Raw genomic sequence first — 17,108 nt, 5'->3', positions numbered from 1 at the left:
TCTTAGCTGGACTAGGCAAGGAAGGCAGAAAGAAAGAAAGAAAACGTGCCCGGCGATTCTTGGGGGTGACCCTTTCGAATTGGGATTCTGATATGTACACTAGGTAGCTCAATGCATTCATACCACGGTTTTGCTTTATTACTAGCAACCTACTTCCTACATCTCAGACTTTGCAGCAGCAGCTGGTCGTAGTTCTCTTGGTTTGGTCTATTGAATTTGCAGATATGCCGTGTTGTCTCTTGGCCTTGCCTTATTCCCAAGATGACAACAGATAAGGCTGCTCTGACCTGTCACCAGAGTCAAATATCTACTGTGATTGTTGATGACTGGCTTATCCGGCCATGATACCCTTGTATTTGTGTTGTCAAGGCGATTCCCGGGCCCCGTTCAGCAACTGTAGGATATCTGTCGATCTTCATACAATGCTCGAATATTTTTTTTCCTTTCCCTTATATTTGCTTTCTCATAATAGTAGCTCTCTCTCACCACTCAATCTGCCCCCCCTTCCCACTCCACTCGACCCAGCTCCCCGGGTACTCCCCGACCTTGCGCCAGCCGGCCTCGCGCGCAATGCCCGCGGCGGCCCGGCTGCGCACGCCGGCCTTGCAGTAGAAGACGACCTCGTCCTCCTGCGGGTCGGGCCGCGCGAACCCGAACCGGCCCGCGAACTCCTCCTCGCTGATGTGGAAGCTGTCCGGGCTCGTCGTGATGGGGATGTTGACGGCGCCCGGGACCCGGCCCGTCGAGGCGAGCTCCGAGGGCTCGCGGACGTCGATTAGGGTTACGGTTTTGGGTTTGGTGGAGGGGAGGGATTGGATCTGTGGTTGGGATCGGCAGGTTAGCTTTGGAAGGGAGAAGAATAAGAGAAACAGAAATGGTATATGAGTATTGGCTATGGGTATAAAGACGTAATGATCAGACAATGAGTAGCAGCGGAACATACCTCTTCGAAAGTCCAGATCTTGCTCCCCGTCGCTGACTCCGAAGACCAGCGCATACTACCGGAGAGGAAGCGATTGGGTCGTCGCGATGGCAGCAGCTGGGTCCGGGTATTGCTGGTATGAACCGCGCGAGGGGACGAGCTGTACAGGCGAGAAGTTGAAGACGATGCGATGCAGCGCACTGCTGCTGCTGCTGCTGCTGCTGCTGCGGTCGGTCTAGTTGAGGCGCGCGAGCTTGCCCGCAGCAGAGTCTGCGTGCTCAATGTCTGGAGAGTTTTGGATGCCATTGTGTAACGGATATCGGTTGATTCTTTTTGTTGTCGTCGTTCAATGGGGAGAAAGGGTTGTTTTGTATCTTGGAGAGCTATCGTTTGTAAGCTGTCTGTCTCGTCGACCCGCTTCGGCACACATGGGGAGTGCCGAGGGAGAGAGCTGTTGGCTGGTTGGCGGCTATGACGTGGGGACCAACCCCAGAGCTTCGCAGCAGAACCGTGGGGATAGCGACTATGTATGTACTTTCACAATGTTATGAAATAGCACGAATTGCATATCCTTCGATTGACTTGAACTGTTTCTACAATAGAAAAAGGAAGACAATCTATTTTCAGACGGCGTGAATACTATACGGCAAATGCAAGAGCAGTTACTCAACGATTAAACCGGAGAGGTTGCACTAGATCATAGGAGTTATTGAAGCAGATTTCGCCTCTAGAGACATAGCATTGCACATATCGACAACACACGATATTCCGATAAGCACATGGATGCTGAGGAGTCTCAAGTTCATGTAGGGTATGGTAGGTTTTACTTCTTTCGTTTCGTATCTACATCCAAGGGGTAGACTGCCAATGGACCACCACAACGCTGTGGCGTATCCCTATGACTTTTGGGTAAGGGTTATGTACAAGTGAAGGTATTACAAATTATTCTAAAAAACCGGCAGCGGTGGTCATTACCAAGCCCAATCATGTATGTGGCGATCGCTAACGACATCACATGACTTTGGGGCCTGTCTTCTCATAAGTAAGCGTGCCGAGATGTTCGTCCGGCGCAAGGGGTGTCGCGGTCTTTTGAGCCGCACTCAAATCCCGACTACCACTTTCGCTCCGTGAAAGTCAAGGGGCAATCGTCCTAGAGGCTTGGTTAGCAACTACTGCATAATAAGAAGAATCGGGTCACAGTTAAAAACGAACCTTGGGGAAGATGGTGGCAAACACCTTGATCTCTTCAGAAAGGGGGTGTGGCATGGTGCTTCCAGTCCAGAAGTAACGAAGCCTTGCCAATCATGAGGGCAAGGTTGAGCTGAGCGTAATGCTGTCCAAGGCAGTAGTGAGCACCAGTGCCAAACACAAGCCAGTTCTTGGAACCCTTGGTTTCGGCGTCACCAGTGTAATATCTCTCAGGGTCAAACTCGTCGGGCCTTTCGTATACATCGGGGTCGCGCAGGGCCATGTACGTCGTGGGGATCAACATGGCGCCCTTGGGGACAGTGTACGAGTCGGTAATGGGGAACGGCTTCTTCACCTCGTAGGGCACCATCAGGACAGGGGGACGGTAACGCAGGAGCTCCTTCACCACCGCGCGCGTGTAGGCCATCGATTCGAGCTGGTCCATATTCACGGCGGCGTGCGTGTCACCGTTGCGCACCTTGTAGTTCTCCTCGCGGACGCGGTCCAGGACGTCGGGGCGCTGGGCCATGATCTGGAAGAGGTAGGTCGAGGCGCTGCTGGTGGCATCCTGAGAGGCGAACAAGAAGGTGAAGAGGGTCTGGGAGATCTCCATGTCCGTGAAGTCGCGGATCATAGGCTGGGGCTTTTCGATACCATGCGTGGGCAGGCCCTTCTCGGTGGCCTCACGCCATTTCCGGGAGTTGATCATATCCTTGATCCAGGCGTCCATTATGCAGGTAACTTCGCCGCCGGCATTCATGCGAACCTTGGCCTTGGCGGCGCACTTGGCAAATTCGTCCATGACCATGTCAGCCGCCTTCTTGCCGCGCCACGTCTTGGTGAAGGGAATGATAATGGGGAAGTTCACGAGCTCCAGAGCCTCGGTGACCAGGAAGTAGTCGACGGTGATGCGCTTGATGGCCTCCTCCGAAATGTAGTATCCGACAAAGGTGCGGCAGGACAGGGCGGTGATGATCTCACGGAACTCCTGCATGAAGGGGATGGGCTGTCCGTTGTTCTGCTTGGTGATGTCCGTCCAGCGGGCGAAGTAGTGGCGCAGAACGTCCTCCTGGCGGGGCAGGTAGCACTCCAGCGCCTTGCGAGTGAACAGGCCGTTGAGACCCTTGCGGTAATCGACGTGCTCCTTGCCGTCCAGGAACACCCAGCTCTTCGCGCCGAGAATCTTGTGGGCAACATCGACGACACATGGCTTTGCGTAGGCGGGCGCATTGAAGACTTTGCGGGCCAAGTCACGGGTCGACGCAATGACTACAAATCTGCAAGAAAGCAAAGCTTGGTTAGATCTCGAGCGTGTCGCGTGGGAAGGGGTGACTATTTTGGTGGGCACGTACTTGTGAAAGACAGAGACGCAGCTGAGGGGACCGCTCTTCCATTTCGCATAGTATTCCTCGAACTTGGGGTTCACCGACTGGAGGAAAGGGCCAATGAACGGCTCCTTGAAAGCAGGGCCAACAATTGAGCCCTTGCTCAGCTGGTAGCTAACTGCAGTAGGGGAGAAGAAGAGTCAGCATATGCACACAAGTAAGGACCATCCAACGATTTATTGGTTGGTGTGGAGAGCGCGCATACTCTGATCGTAGGCGATGGCGAGAGCCAGCAGGGTGGCAATCCAGGTCAGGATGCCGGCATTGGAGATGGTGTCGACGACAAAATCCACGTGCGGTGGCAGGTTGACGTTGACAGCGGCAAACTTCTCGGCCAGCGGCGACGTGAAGCTGCTGGCGTTGGAAGCCATGTCTAATTAGGAAAATATTCGTGAATCCCGCTACTGAGTGTTTTTTGTTATTGTTTCCAAGGGCGGTTACGGTTACGGGTTTGGTTACGGCGAGTAATGGCGCTGGAGGGGTGGGGTTCTCGGCAGGGAAACTAGGTTCGTAGGGAGAGAAAGGGTCGCGAGGGTGTCGCCGACAGGTCAAAAAGGAAATCCGCCAACACGGAAAGAAAAAAAAAGTTGGGAGGAGAAGAGGAGGGTAGATCCTGCTTAAGCCTTAAGGAAGATCAGCTCCCAAGTCGCGCAATGGGAAAGGGCGGTCCAGGGTCTGGTCTATATCTGCACAGAGGGAGAGAGAGAGATGAGCGGGCACGACACTACTTCGAGTAAAACAGGCGTCCAGCATTTGAAATTTGCTTGCGTTTAAATTGCTATCATCCCAAGTAGACACCTACATTAGCAGCCACTCCGCAGAAAAAGTCCCGGACCCTGACATCAAACGGCAGACGATCCGCTCCCCTTGTATGGCCCCTATGGACCCCCTTTTCCGCGACTTTTCTGGAAAGCATCGAAGGCATAAGGCCCTGTTTTCATTCTACGTCCGAGTTACATGTAGGATTGCTAACGTCTGCTGCTGGGCTCAACAGAGCTGTCAGAGGTTGGGATGGGAGCCAAAAAGCCCGAAAGGAAAAAGCAGATCGCCTCGGCGCTGGCTAACAGTGCTTTTATTTTTTTCATGTTACTGAATTGGCCAAGGGACCTGATGGACCAATGGAATAAGAGCATCTGTGTCAGGGGCGGGTAGTCGAGCCGTGGCCTACCCCACTCAGTCCACCCCAATCGATTGCCTATTTCGAAGCTGTCGCGCCCATTGACTTTTTGACTGGCTGCTAGTGTCGCGGGTATTAGATGGTCCGAAGGTGGTGGCAGCTACCCGGTTGACCATTTGGCAACATGCCACTGCCCTCTGAGCTATCGTTGACGGCTGCAGCTGAGGTAACCTCATATCTTACGATCATTACATGCGCATCTGCGTGCTAGCATCCTAAACCGGGTCGGGGAAATCCCATTTCGTTCTCAAACGCTGACCGACTGGACACATCTGGAAAATGTGGTAGTAGGCACATATGTAGGGTGGTGGGTGGCAGCATCTTAATAAGCATATGTATCGGCTAGTCTGGTAGGCAGTCTGTAACCTTACTACATACCTGTTCGTCGTAGTCATAGTAGGCCATCTGATAGGCAGGGATTGTTTCTGCAACAAAAACGCAGTTGGCAGGCACAGCAAACAACAGCCTCGCGTAATTCTTCAGCATCTAGATAGCGATCTCGCGAAGTGCTCCCGGTGATCAGGCGTAATATTACATCAATGGTTGAAGTTAAAGAAGTGAGCATCTGATGACAGATGCAGATGCATTCCTTGAATCCTATCTGATTGATTGAACTTACATGCACCTGCACCTCCTGCTTAGTCCGAGGTGTTCCGCATGCGAGGTACGTACCTTAAAGAATACGAATACGATTGATACCCCACCCGATCACGCAAGTCAACATTGATTGGTAATTGGCGGACGTCGCGCTCTTACACTATGCGCGATCAAAAGGCGCGATGAAAGAATGCCATGGCCATGAAACAAGCAGATCCATCGCTACTCGACCTTAAGTACCGGGGCGCCGGGGTTTCGTAGTCCCCGACAAACACTCAGGGTCCCGTTCTGCCACGGATGACCAAACCCCCGGAGCAGGCGATTCGATTGGTACCTGGCTAAAATCTCGGTTGGTACTGACTCAATAGACACATAAACATGTGTCATCTGACTCGGTGTCTTCACACTAGAGTTGCTGCTTACAGCCCGGGCCTCGGAGCTAGTAGGAATTCTCAATTCCCGTCGATGGAAAACGTAACGCCTGTCTACCGCACGTTTGATGGTTATGACAGCCATCTATTGTAGGCCAATCCCTGATGTTGATACGTGGGCTGAAAGAACGTGTGCAACACTCCTCAAACGCGAACAACCGGTTAAGGCTCCGGAGCGAATAAACGGAGTGCGGTTGCGATTGGTGCCCCCGTCCCTGCCCCATTCCTGGCCGACCGGCACGGCAATGAAAACTCCCCGAGTATGACCCGGACAGGAACCAGGGAACGAACGCTTTTGATAAGCCTCGTCGCCCGGTCTTTGACGCTCGGGATGCAAGTATGCACATGCAGGTCTCTGTCGCGACGGGGTCGCAACGCATCGTGTCAGGACGACTGGGAGACAAGCCCGAAGCTGGTGATGGTTTGATCCGAAGCATTCTACAAGAAAAGGGGATAGGGTATTTGCTTCATAGTCAATCGGCCACGAGCTTCGAGCAACTTACTACAGAACAATTTCCATCAGAACATCTAGCGCAGTATACCGCTCGGGGGTAATCCCTTTACATAATAAGTATGCTAACATCGGTCTACTGGCAGGTACATAGATGCCCATATGATAATAATGAATAAACTGCATATAATCTAGTCCGATAATCTCGTGGCATCGGTTGTACATACCACAAGCTATCACCACCTCGTCTAAGCAGCTTTTGTCAGAGTCGCGGGGGTGCGTAGACCACTAACTAGCACCCCGATACACAATCCACGGCGGGTAACCACAGCATGTGTCGCCACCGCTGTCAGGGAGGCAGGCTTGCGGCAGGGAAAGGGGTCGAGGCAGTCATCGCGGCTACCCAAAGAGCTCTTTCGCGGCCCCAATTGCCGGTCGCGCAGCTGATCCGACTCATCAGGGACATAAGCCGCGGCCCGGTGATCTATAAAAATGAAGAAACTAACGTTCATTACTTACACTGCGACTGATCCGTAGGATTTCAACAGAGAAGGACTGTTACACCCACGGTTTCCTCCAGCTCTTCGCTAGAGTCGGCACCATAGCGCACAACAACCTTCAGCTGCACCAAGGCACTACTTTCGTCTTTGTTGTATAGAGTCGTCTTGGCCATCACGAGACACCGCGCACTGCCGAATGCTTTTCGAGAATCGTATGCCACACGCGAACTGCTTCGCTTTCACGTACCCTGCACGCTCGGCCAAGACGTGAGAGCATGTCTCGAAGCGGGAACGGTGCATTCGTATAAGAATCGCGATCAAGGCAGTGTGGAAAGCTTCATGGGCCCAGTAAGACCACCCGCAAATCTACAAGGTTTTATCATACACACTGACACATTATATGGAAGCCCTGAAAGTATGTCATTGGTGAACAAGTCAATAACGGGGGGAAATCAGGATAAAAGAATAGACTTGGAGTGTTTTCGTTTCCAGATGAAGATGTCAGGTAATCGACGAAAACAAAATAGGTAATAGTTATTGATGCATTTCCTCTTCATATGAATGTTCATTTGAGAACTGCCGAATTCTTTGGTACTTATTGCGGGGTTCCAACTCGTCCGCCGCGGAACTGGTCTTCCATATGATTTAACCAGCAATATTTTCATGTTATGCATCAAAGTCAGACGCAGACAGGCCCCAAAGCCCTCGAAAACCGAACGATGACTTGGAACATTCATCAATGAGCCATGACGTCCGAGAGCTCAGCCAATGCGCAGCTGCAAAGTACAGAAGGACACTCCCCCCGTAGACAGGACATTGCGACCACGCTGAACTACTACCGCGAACCCGGTGACGGATCTCCGCCGACGCCAGTGGTGGTCAATCCGGGAAAAGTGACGAACGAGAGGCCTGCCGTGGCGGTTCCGGTAACGATACAAGACATCTCCGGAAGAGAGAGCCTGTATACTCTCGACTCCCATGGGTTTCAACTACACCGCCACGAAAGTTCCGAGAAGCACTTCCTGGACGAGATTACGATCAGGAGCGAGTACTTTTCCGAGACGGAACAGTTGCTGAAGGATGTGTAGGTATAAAACGATTGATAGGCAGGGAGACTGTTGGATCTTGTCCGATAATAGAAAAGGGGCTAATGACGAAGACTGAGCTAATGAGACATGCTTCCATTAGGACAGGGGCAACATGGGCTAGGATCTTCGATCACAAAGTTCGGCGCGGTCCATCCCATTGGCACCAACTCGGAGAGAGCAATACCGCATCACGCGGCCCGCTGCATCGCGTCCACGTAGACCAGTCGTACCACGGCGCCGAGCTTGTTCTGCAGCGATGCTTTCCCGACAAAGCCGATGAGTTGAAAGCAAGGCGGTGGCAAATCATCAACGTAGGTAACCTAGTTTTTTTTCTCCATTCGATTTCTCATTTAATGGAAGACGTCGGACGGGCCTTTAGTGAGCGACTGACTGACACTATCATCAGGTCTGGCGTCCTATCAAAACAGTCCACCAAAACCCGTTGGCCGTAGCCGACGCCCGCTCGGTCTCCGACGACGACCTCGTTGCTGCCGAGGTGGTCTACGTGGCATCTGGACGCTGCGCCGAGACGTGGGCTGTCAAGCCTAGTAGTGGCAGCAGCAGCCATCGGTGGTACTACAAGTACGCACAGCGGCCAGACGAGGTGATGCTGATCAAGTGTTTCGACTCAGACCCCGCCAGCGAGGCCAGGCGGACGCCGCACTCTGCCTTTGAGAATCCTGCGGGCCCCAACGACGACGATGACGGCAGAGACGATGGCGGCTCGAACAAGAGCGGAAGGGAGAGTGTCGAAGTCAGGGCTTTGGTATTCTATTGATGGCCCTCTGTGGTAGTAGAGAGAATGCCTTGACGAACGTTGGCTGAACGTGAATGCAATCAGATCACGCTGGAAGTACACACGGCACTCCGTAATTCGGAGGATTAAAGGGGCTTCTTCTTGTTGGTGGAGCAGAGCAATCGCTCCAGGATGAACTTCCGAGGTATTGAAGGTCAGTTGAGCTGGGCTAAGAATGGGTTCTCAGGGGTAGTCAACGAAGCCCCCAAACGCAACTCGGCTACCGACAAGACTCTAGCATGCTTTTTTTTGCGCGGGGGAGCAGCAACAGAAGAAAAGGAAGCCATACCACGAAGCGCTTCCGTCGGCGGGAGACATCAAGGTCAACGGGAATAATCAGAAGCGTCCAGGCTTGCAAACGGCCAGAATGATTAGACTTCGCCCGGTGCGTCTGAGATCAGGATACCAGTGTCGTTAAATATTTACGGCAGCAACGAGCCGACACACTTGCCATTTCCAGAGGGACGAGTTACTGTAGAGACCAAATTGTGAGAAAACGGATCCCCTGATCAGGCTGCAGACGGGAAGAAATATTGGTTGTATTGCCCACCCTCCTAGATCGCCTCCCCACCATATATTGAATAAGATTCTGCAAGAACTGCAAGAAGCCGTCACACATCAATCAAATCCAAAAAGCTAATGACGTTTGCCCTTTTATCATCGGGTTGGTATCTGCGGGATCCCCACGAGTCCGCCGTTTGCTTCAGAAAGGGGCTGGAGCCTGCCCCCGGGGGAACGAGCTCGTGCATGCATCATGTCATGATGATAACTTCCTCTCCGTTTGACCAATGTGTGCGGGTGCCTGCTGGTGACGGTTAATTCTAATTATTGAATAGAGGATTGTGCCAAATGAAAAACCTTTTTGGAAGCTTGAAACCTTTGTTTGAATCCGCCAATGCAAGCCACCGTCTTGACTGGGCCAAAGTGAAGAAAAGTGCTTGCATATGTATGCAACCTTGTTTTCTCGAAGGGCTGGGATTGGCGTGTGGTGTTCTCTGGTTCTGATAGGCCTCGTACAATCTCCGATTGCACTTGAGGCTGGACTGGACGTTGCTTCATACGGCAAACACTACTACACAATGCTCGAGCTTCTGGCCACAAGATGAATTGAAAAATCCCATAACCACCTGGCCCAGTCTCCTGGCATACTCATCCTTCCTCTTCACCAACTCTCCACTGCTTGCCTTGATCTGCTCGAGACACAAGTAGGCCCCCGTCACTTGTTTCGTACAGGCGTGACGAGATTCACTGCTCATTTATTTCTAAGCCATCCCACCTTGAGGTTCATCGGAAGAAGTGATCATGGCAAACGCAATAGCACGTCAAGGTCAAGACGACGAAGTCTCCAGACTCGCCCGCAGCCGGGCTAGAATTCCGCGGATAAAATTGGAATATCCGCGGCCGACCACCAAAGCCGGAGTAGTCCCTGCTCCTCCAAAGGTTGGCACTCATCTAATCGTGTCCTTGGCATGATGGTGGCATACATCCACTGACAATGTACAATAGGTGGCCAAGAAACAACTTACCCGAAAACCCAGGAAGCAGCAGGCCAACCCCCAGAAATGCATGTGGTATGAACTGCCACTCGAGGTATGTGTGTTGCTTATTAGTATTCTTCTCTTACCCTCGCACACACATCCAGAGCCAGAATGGGGCCTTTCTTTTTAGAGTAATAGCTGACAAGAACCACCACTTCCCTCTCCCCCCAAAACCAGCTCCGCTACAAAATCTACGAAGAAGCCGGCACCCAACCCCCCCACATCGTCGTCGACAGCCTGGCCTCGCGCCAGTGGGCGGCACCCTTCCAGCTCCCGCCGCGCGTCCGGGACGCGGCCCGGGCCCTCGCCAGCCTGCTGCGCACCTGCAAGAGCATCCACTACGACCTGCGGGCCCACCCGCGCCTCTGCTTCCTCCGGGACCGGCACTTGGAGTTCGACGAGCCGCTGGTCATGCACAACTTCTTCCGCGCCGTGCCGGAGCGGGCCCGCCACGGCATCACCCACGTCGACCTCGAGCCCCGCCACGTCCAGGTCAAGCGGCCGGGGCGGCCGTACAGCATGAGCTCGGCGTTCCAGGTCCTGATCGGCGCCAGTAAGTTAAAAATTGGCTTCTTGTGTGTGATGGTTTTGGTTTAATTACCTTTGTTTTACTGGAGGGGAAAAGAGGAAGAGAAGAACTGGTATACTAACGCCGAGATTTTTTTCTCGACATTACAGACGACGTCCCCGCCACCGCCCCAGACCCAGGCCTCATCGTGGCCGCGCTGCCCGAAGTCCTGCCCCGGCTAAAACAGCTGCGCATCATCTCCTCGTGGCACACGGCGCGCTCCTTCGGCGTCGTGCCCGTGGCCCAGCACGTCATCCGCGAGCTGATCGCGATCCCGGACCTGCGGGACCGGGTGCCGGGCCGGCACCACCACGGCCACTACCAGAACACGACAGCGATGATCCCGAAGCGGGACGACTTCACCTTTGGCTTCGTGGTGGCGGTCAAGTTCGAGAGCTGGATGGACCACCGGGACGACAACGCCAACGTCAACAAGAAGAAGCGGAAAGAGGTCTACCATAAGTGGTGCGTCCACTGCTTCATCAACGAGTTTCGTGGCACCCACGGGCCCATCAAGAAGTATGGGGGCAGGCTGCGGAACATGTTGAAGGGGGTTGAGTGGTGTGTGTGTACGGACGACCACAGGCCTTTTCGGAAGGAAAAGGCGCAGGAGGACGATGACACAGATTCAGAAGATTCATCAGAGTCCTTCGTCATCGACTTGGAGTTCAGGCGGATGATGATGAAGGGGTATACTGCTGGATCTGGTAAAACAGCTTCAGGGCATATATGGAGTCCGAGATCGCTCCTTGGGCCGGGAGCAGCATCATCTACCAGGCTCACTAATTTCTGTCAGTCTGCATAGTTCCATCCGAGAGATATCATCCCTGGATCCCCCACCCCCAGACCCCCCAGTTCCTGAAGAGCATCGTACGCGGCCCGAGCCATTGTGCTGTCGGTAGTCCTCCATATGATTTATAATGCCAACCCAAGCAGGCGTACGCCAATAGGACCAGTTCATAAAGCCGGGAAGAAAGGGAAAACGAGAAATCGTTACCTGATCAGACTGATTGCATATCCTTGTATCGTTCACCTCACACGGCTCCATTGAACATTGTTAGGAGGGATATAGCGTAATGTGTAATGCTGATCCGCCATTCTCCGCGAATTCTTCAATTGGGTATCTTATTTCTCTACATCAGTGACCTGCAACCAGTAAATATGGGAGTCATTGTTCTCGTAATACCTGCCTAAAAGGTATCGTCCAGAATATCGTGGTTCATTTGGACCATAGTGGGACTGTGCTCGGGGGTCGAGCCATACTCGGGGGCGGCTCCGGCAGTCAGAAGGATATCGTCGACAATCCGCTTGCTTGCCTCGCGTGCTACAGGCGTAGATTAGTATGAAGACCCCCATGTGATAGATAGAATCAATGATCTAGTCAATTAACTTACCAGGTGTCTGCATCAGTTTGCTCGGCGGCAGCGCGAACTGGATCGTCTTGGGCGGACTCATGCCGCCAAACACGCCATCATCCTCATCATCGCTATCCCACGTGATCTCATCAGCGTCGTACTTGGCCAAGCCCTTGCCCTTGCCCCCCTTGCCGCTACTCTGACGCTCTGCGAAGACATCCCGCTTCTTGGCCGGCGTCTGCACGCTGACGCCGGGCGTCCGCGGCGCTTCCCCACTGACTCCTCTTCTCCCGGTCGCACCTCCCGCAGCAGCGGGCCGGCCTCGCTGACCCTTGAGCGGCGACATGGCACTATACAAGTTGGTCCGCAGGGTCGGGGCCGCCATCTCGGGCGAGCTCTGGGGGCTGTCCTGCCAAAGCGCGCGGCGGGTCCGGTCCTCCTCCGGCACACCCGCCCCCGCGGCGCCAGCGCCACCGCCACCCTTGTGTGGCGACAGGCCGTGCCCGCCACCGCCCTTGTGCGGAGTGGCCTGGATGCGGTAGTTCTTGTCCAGCAGGCGGTGCAGGAGCGGGTCCTTGTTCTTGTCCTTGTTGGTCCCGAACAGGTTCGTGCGCGGGCCGCCCTGCATCGGCGTGGGCGCTTCGAGCAGCGAAGACGAGTGCGGCGTCATGGACATGTCGGGCAGGCGGTCTTGTTGGAGTTGCTGCGTGGTCTCGTCCGCATCTTCGGCGAAAATGTCGCTCCCGGCGGTCTGGTCACCCTCACCCTCCTCGCCCTTGAGCTCACGGCGCAGGTTCTCGTACGGGGACCCGAAGTTGGCGAACTGCATGTCTTGGCCGCGCAGGGACTTGGTCGTGGGCGGACGCGGGGTACTACCCTCTAGCGTGCCGTCGTCCAGTAACGAGTCTCGATCTCACGGTGGTGGGATTGTTGTTGCCGCTGCTGCCGCTCGTGGTAGGTCGACGGGTCGTCGGCCACGACGGACTGGCTGTTCGGGTCGGCATAGCCGCCGACGTCCGATATAGTCGTGGTGTCGCCCAGGCGCGTCGTCTCGTCGGCGGCGGTCGTGTCGCCCTCGTTGGCGAGTTCTTCGTAGCCGGAGAGGGAGACATTGGCCGACGCCTCGAAGAATTGCTTCCAGAACTAGAGAGAGCATAGGTTTCCCAATTAGTTCATGGCACTTCACACTTCCATGCGTATATGAGAGCTGCGCAATTTATTTACCTTGGAGGCTTCCCAGACGTTCTTGGAGTGCTCGCCGTATTGTTCGACCAAGGGCAGGATGCTGGAGGTGACAATGCGGTGTGCTTTGCTAAAGTTGTGGTCGATTTCTTGCAGGGTCAGGGTGATGGACTGCTCGAGCTTCTCGAGCTCTTCAGTCAAGGACAAGTTCCTTGAAGGGCCCGGGAGAGACATGGCGGCTTGTAGATTGCTGGGCCAGGTTATAGGCGAATGTGGGAGCGAGGCCTGGACGAAGCGAACTTGAGAGGATTTCGAGTTTACTGTATTGGATTGATGATTCTTGGTGGGGTGCTTGAATCCCGATGGGGCGCGCTCTGGTCTGTCAACTCAACGCGATGCGGGGTCGCCAAGTCACCAAGTCAATAAAGGATAAAGTGGTTTAACAGCCCGATGTCAACAGTACCTAATCCAGGGGCTGAAAATAGTCTCTGATGGCTGGCTTCAGGAGTATTAATGCCCAATGCATCAAGTAGCACGCTTTTGAGTTTAGATCAACAGTATTGATGTTATTCCATCGGGTATCATTAATGCGCCTAACTACAGAAATCTCATGTTCTTGACTCCTCCATAGTACCCTGACATCTCAAGCTGCAGAAGTAACTGATCTATGGTGCTTTCCTCCTTGGCGGCGGGCCCCTTTCCCTCGTCATTCGTTGCCTCGTTCCTCGTCGGCCTCGTGTCTGGCCCTCCCTTCTCGCTCATCCCCGGCAGACAGTAATAAATACATCGACCTTTTTCTTGAAGGCATTATACAGCTGGACCTCCGTAGGCTCGTCTGCTGGCTGCCGTGCCTTGCCCGACGCAAGCTGGTGGGCGCGCTTGGCGAAGGTCAGGATGAGAGCGAATATGTCCTCGAGAAGTTTGAGTATTGGCTGCTGGCGCTTTCGTAATAAAGAGTGTATGCATTATCTCGTCGAGGACTTCCTCGTGGTGCTCGCGCAGTTCTTCGGGACTAATGATGTGGCCTGCATTGCGATCGCGGAGGTTCGACTCTACCTGGCTCAGCCATTCTTCGAACGACTTCCAGCGGAGATTGATGCCCGTATCGAAGAAGTACGCCACGACACTCGCCACGAAATGCTGTGCTTCGATACGAAAGCGGAGGGATGCGTTGCTCGTGCCAGATCGTTGTAAACTTCGTAGGTTTGTGTCGCGAAATAGCTCAGCCGTGATGTAAAGTAGTCGCAAAACTCGTAAAAGCAGTTTGAAGATCCTGTCGTATTTGATCAAGATGACGGGGGTGAAGACAGGAGCCAATGGTGCTGGAGGCTTGTAGGAAAGCCGGAGAAAATCCAAGGCCTCAAGGGAGTCTGGGTTCATGCACTTTTCAATCTCTTCTTCCGAGAGATCGCGGACCGCAAAACTCAGATCCCCCGGCATTTCGTGGCCTTCTCTTGCCAACGGTCCCTGTTTCGGACGGGACCAGTAGCTTTCAGACAAGAGCCCCATCAAGGCCAGGCGCAGTTCCGAACTTGCGGGTGGCCAGTTGTCTCGGACCCCAAGGCGTAGACCCATCACGCCTCCATTCCGAGCAATGCCCGCTTGTCGTTCGGCCGTCTCCAGCTCAGGGTCGAAAAGCGCATGTGAGAGCCGGCTGCAGAAGAGCCCATTCCCAAGCAGATGGAATTCCTTCTGTAGATGGATGTGTTCTCGGAGACTATGTGACTTGAACAGGAGACCCATATACTCCCTATTCACCAGTCGTGCCTGTACCTCCACTAGTGGACCGAATGACAGCAGAGGTAAGAGCGACCAGTGTGGTGACAGAGCAACCCCTGACCCCTCTGGAAGACGTACTGTGTCAAACAGACGTTCGTGGAGAAGCCGTGACAGATAATCTGTCTCGCTCGTGGGCTGGAAAGGCATGCTCATCTGTTCCATTGAAGCCAAGAATCGATTTTCAAGTTGCAGTCCTTCCCCGCCGAAGAACTGTAACTCGTAGGATGAACCCAAAGTAAGCCGAGCAGGGACGTCGGCTTGACCCCCTGAGCGAATGACCCGCACGAGACTAGTCTCATACGTATGCACATCCTCCTGTAGTGCCTCTATAGATTTCCAGTCATAGTGCCACTGTAGCTCAGGGTCCTTTATGGAGTGGACGGGCTCTGCAGAGCAAAGTGGATGACCCGGATGGTGTGTCCGCAGGAGCCGCAATGTTCTGCCGGTCTCAAATAGTTTGCGCCCAACTTCTGGAGGAACAAAAGTCGGCATACGGTCATCGTCAAGGATGTAGTCAGATCCCTCATTCACCTGACCAAAGTCGTCGACGAAGGGTACGTTCTCGACCTTGACAAAGCTCTTCCTGGGCCATTCTTGGTCATAGGATTGCCACCCTCCGGTTTGACGCCAATCCACTTTTGTGCAAAATCAGCCCATGGCTCGGTGACTCTGCTCAGGATTTCTCGCATAATTTCGCCCAGGAGTTCATCGCCATATTCTAGTGCTTGCGTCTCCTCGAACAGCCTGGACAGCAAGTGTTCGTCCTTCCTCGTCTTGTTTAGTCTGGACACGAGCGATTTAAAATACGTCAAGAGAGCGTGCACCGGCTGAACCAGCGACTGAAGTTGTAATAAAGATTTGATGTTCCTGGCGTGGATTCCCAACTTCGCTTGGATAGCCAGCAACAGGCCATCTATGGCTTTGGCCAATGCTACTCTGGCTGGCGAGGGATGGGTCCTGAAGGTGATTTGGACAAACATGGAAAAGTATCGCGAGATATTTGCGCATTGTAAGCACTGTTCTTGGAGACCTCCGAGGACTTGGAGAGAATACCCAGAGACCCGGATCTGGTCAAGGTCCGGGACGAATGAGGATTTCTGCTCATCCCAGCTGAAGAAGATGGACGCCCTCCCAAGAGCGAGGGCCAGCAGTGAAGCCGCATAAGGGTTGGTCTCAGCAAGATTGCAAGCGCTGTTGTTGGTCTGCAATGGATCCTTGGTCGCCTGCAGTGCGGCATCGTAGGTGGCAGGCCCGGCCTCCGAGAGGAAAAGGGGCTCCAATGGGGGTATCTCTGTTGGGGCGAAGCCATCCCAAGTCTTGAATTCAGGGCGTGGTGATGTTGAATCTCTCGTTTCTACCCAGGAGTCACTGAAGAAATCGATATTGGATAGGCTGTCTTTCTCATAGTCTTCCTCCAAATGTGCGTCGGAGTTGGCGTGCTCCCGGCGACCGAAGTCTGGTAAACCCTCCAAAGCAGAGGGAATTCTGAAGAACTCATCTGACTTGAAATGGACAGGTTCGAGGCCTTCGCGCGCCCAGTCTGGTAATGCTTCTGCTTCTGTTTGGACGCGGGATGCGAAGAACTCACTCTGGGGGTTTTGAGATAGGTCTACCCAGTGTGATGCCTTCCAGAAGTCCGGAATGGCGAAAACGTCGGCTGCATCCTCGTCCAACATATTGACGAGATAGTGTGCATATGTCGTGATTTTATTCTCATCTTTATCATCGCCAATGAAACCTCACATTTTGATGATAAATCATAGTATAATCTTCAATCTTCTTAGGCTCCTACGATACGATCCGTTAAAGTGTGACGCGACTGGACGTGGTTCGTGGTTTCCCCCCACGGGCCCACTAGCCATTAGCGCCAGCAGCTGCATCTGCTCGGTAGCTGCCTCCCTCATAGCGATAAGATAAAAGATCGGCAGGGACGACCGTGAGCTCTCCAGCTTGGAGCTGCTGTATCTGAGCTCCAGTTGCGAAAGTTCGAGCCCGTTTTCACAAACATACAAACACTTCAGGCATCATACTACACTTTTTGGCGTCAAGGCAGGATTTATAAAGCATTGGAAGCCCCCAGAAACGGTCCTCTTCTTGTAGCAAACATTCAATACATTCCTTTGCTGTCACATCCCAGAGATTACTCAATTG

At 53.6% G+C, this 17,108-nt stretch overlaps 8 protein-coding genes across 8 annotated transcripts; 2 read left to right on the top strand and 6 right to left on the bottom strand.

Annotated features, from left to right (window-relative positions):
• Positions 1 to 482: 482 nt before the first annotated feature.
• On the bottom strand, positions 483 to 1,228 carry PG994_000659 (thiosulfate sulfurtransferase TUM1; the record flags this gene model as incomplete). Its single annotated transcript, XM_066852068.1, has 2 exons — positions 483 to 818; positions 944 to 1,228. 2 exons carry the CDS (start codon positions 1,226 to 1,228, stop codon positions 483 to 485), a joined length of 621 nt encoding a protein of 206 aa, XP_066722700.1.
• A 940-nt stretch (positions 1,229 to 2,168) lies between these two features.
• PG994_000658 (cytochrome P450 61) lies at positions 2,169 to 3,866 on the bottom strand (the record flags this gene model as incomplete). The annotated part of the gene is made up of 3 exons (XM_066852067.1): positions 2,169 to 3,387; positions 3,463 to 3,613; positions 3,701 to 3,866. 3 exons carry the CDS (start codon positions 3,864 to 3,866, stop codon positions 2,169 to 2,171), a joined length of 1,536 nt encoding a protein of 511 aa, XP_066722699.1.
• Positions 3,867 to 6,500: 2,634 nt separating this feature from the next.
• On the bottom strand, positions 6,501 to 6,824 carry PG994_000657 (uncharacterized protein; the record flags this gene model as incomplete). The annotated part of the gene is made up of 2 exons (XM_066852066.1): positions 6,501 to 6,635; positions 6,720 to 6,824. 2 exons carry the CDS (start codon positions 6,822 to 6,824, stop codon positions 6,501 to 6,503), a joined length of 240 nt encoding a protein of 79 aa, XP_066722698.1.
• A 573-nt stretch (positions 6,825 to 7,397) lies between these two features.
• PG994_000656 (uncharacterized protein) lies at positions 7,398 to 8,517 on the top strand (the record flags this gene model as incomplete). Its single annotated transcript, XM_066852065.1, has 3 exons — positions 7,398 to 7,735; positions 7,840 to 8,050; positions 8,146 to 8,517. 3 exons carry the CDS (start codon positions 7,398 to 7,400, stop codon positions 8,515 to 8,517), a joined length of 921 nt encoding a protein of 306 aa, XP_066722697.1.
• Positions 8,518 to 10,097: 1,580 nt separating this feature from the next.
• PG994_000655 (uncharacterized protein) lies at positions 10,098 to 11,446 on the top strand (the record flags this gene model as incomplete). Its single annotated transcript, XM_066852064.1, has 3 exons — positions 10,098 to 10,106; positions 10,212 to 10,626; positions 10,776 to 11,446. The coding sequence occupies 3 exons, from the start codon at positions 10,098 to 10,100 to the stop codon at positions 11,444 to 11,446; spliced, it is 1,095 nt and encodes a 364-aa protein (XP_066722696.1).
• A 385-nt stretch (positions 11,447 to 11,831) lies between these two features.
• Positions 11,832 to 12,825, bottom strand: PG994_000654 (uncharacterized protein; the record flags this gene model as incomplete). Its single annotated transcript, XM_066852063.1, has 2 exons — positions 11,832 to 11,965; positions 12,036 to 12,825. The coding sequence occupies 2 exons, from the start codon at positions 12,823 to 12,825 to the stop codon at positions 11,832 to 11,834; spliced, it is 924 nt and encodes a 307-aa protein (XP_066722695.1).
• Positions 12,826 to 12,875: 50 nt separating this feature from the next.
• PG994_000653 (DASH complex subunit Ask1) lies at positions 12,876 to 13,412 on the bottom strand (the record flags this gene model as incomplete). The annotated part of the gene is made up of 2 exons (XM_066852062.1): positions 12,876 to 13,139; positions 13,221 to 13,412. The coding sequence occupies 2 exons, from the start codon at positions 13,410 to 13,412 to the stop codon at positions 12,876 to 12,878; spliced, it is 456 nt and encodes a 151-aa protein (XP_066722694.1).
• A 573-nt stretch (positions 13,413 to 13,985) lies between these two features.
• PG994_000652 (Gamma-tubulin complex component gcp6) lies at positions 13,986 to 16,633 on the bottom strand (the record flags this gene model as incomplete). The annotated part of the gene is made up of 2 exons (XM_066852061.1): positions 13,986 to 15,550; positions 15,571 to 16,633. The coding sequence occupies 2 exons, from the start codon at positions 16,631 to 16,633 to the stop codon at positions 13,986 to 13,988; spliced, it is 2,628 nt and encodes an 875-aa protein (XP_066722693.1).
• Positions 16,634 to 17,108: the final 475 nt, after the last annotated feature.

The sequence above is a fragment of the Apiospora phragmitis genome (assembly GCF_038363925.1).
Source record: "Apiospora phragmitis strain CBS 135458 chromosome Unknown utg000001l:1.0-2902119.0:1.0-2906034.0, whole genome shotgun sequence".
In the NCBI taxonomy this organism is placed as follows: domain Eukaryota; kingdom Fungi; phylum Ascomycota; class Sordariomycetes; order Amphisphaeriales; family Apiosporaceae; genus Apiospora; species Apiospora phragmitis.
This window is presented reverse-complemented; position numbering and strand designations above follow the sequence as displayed.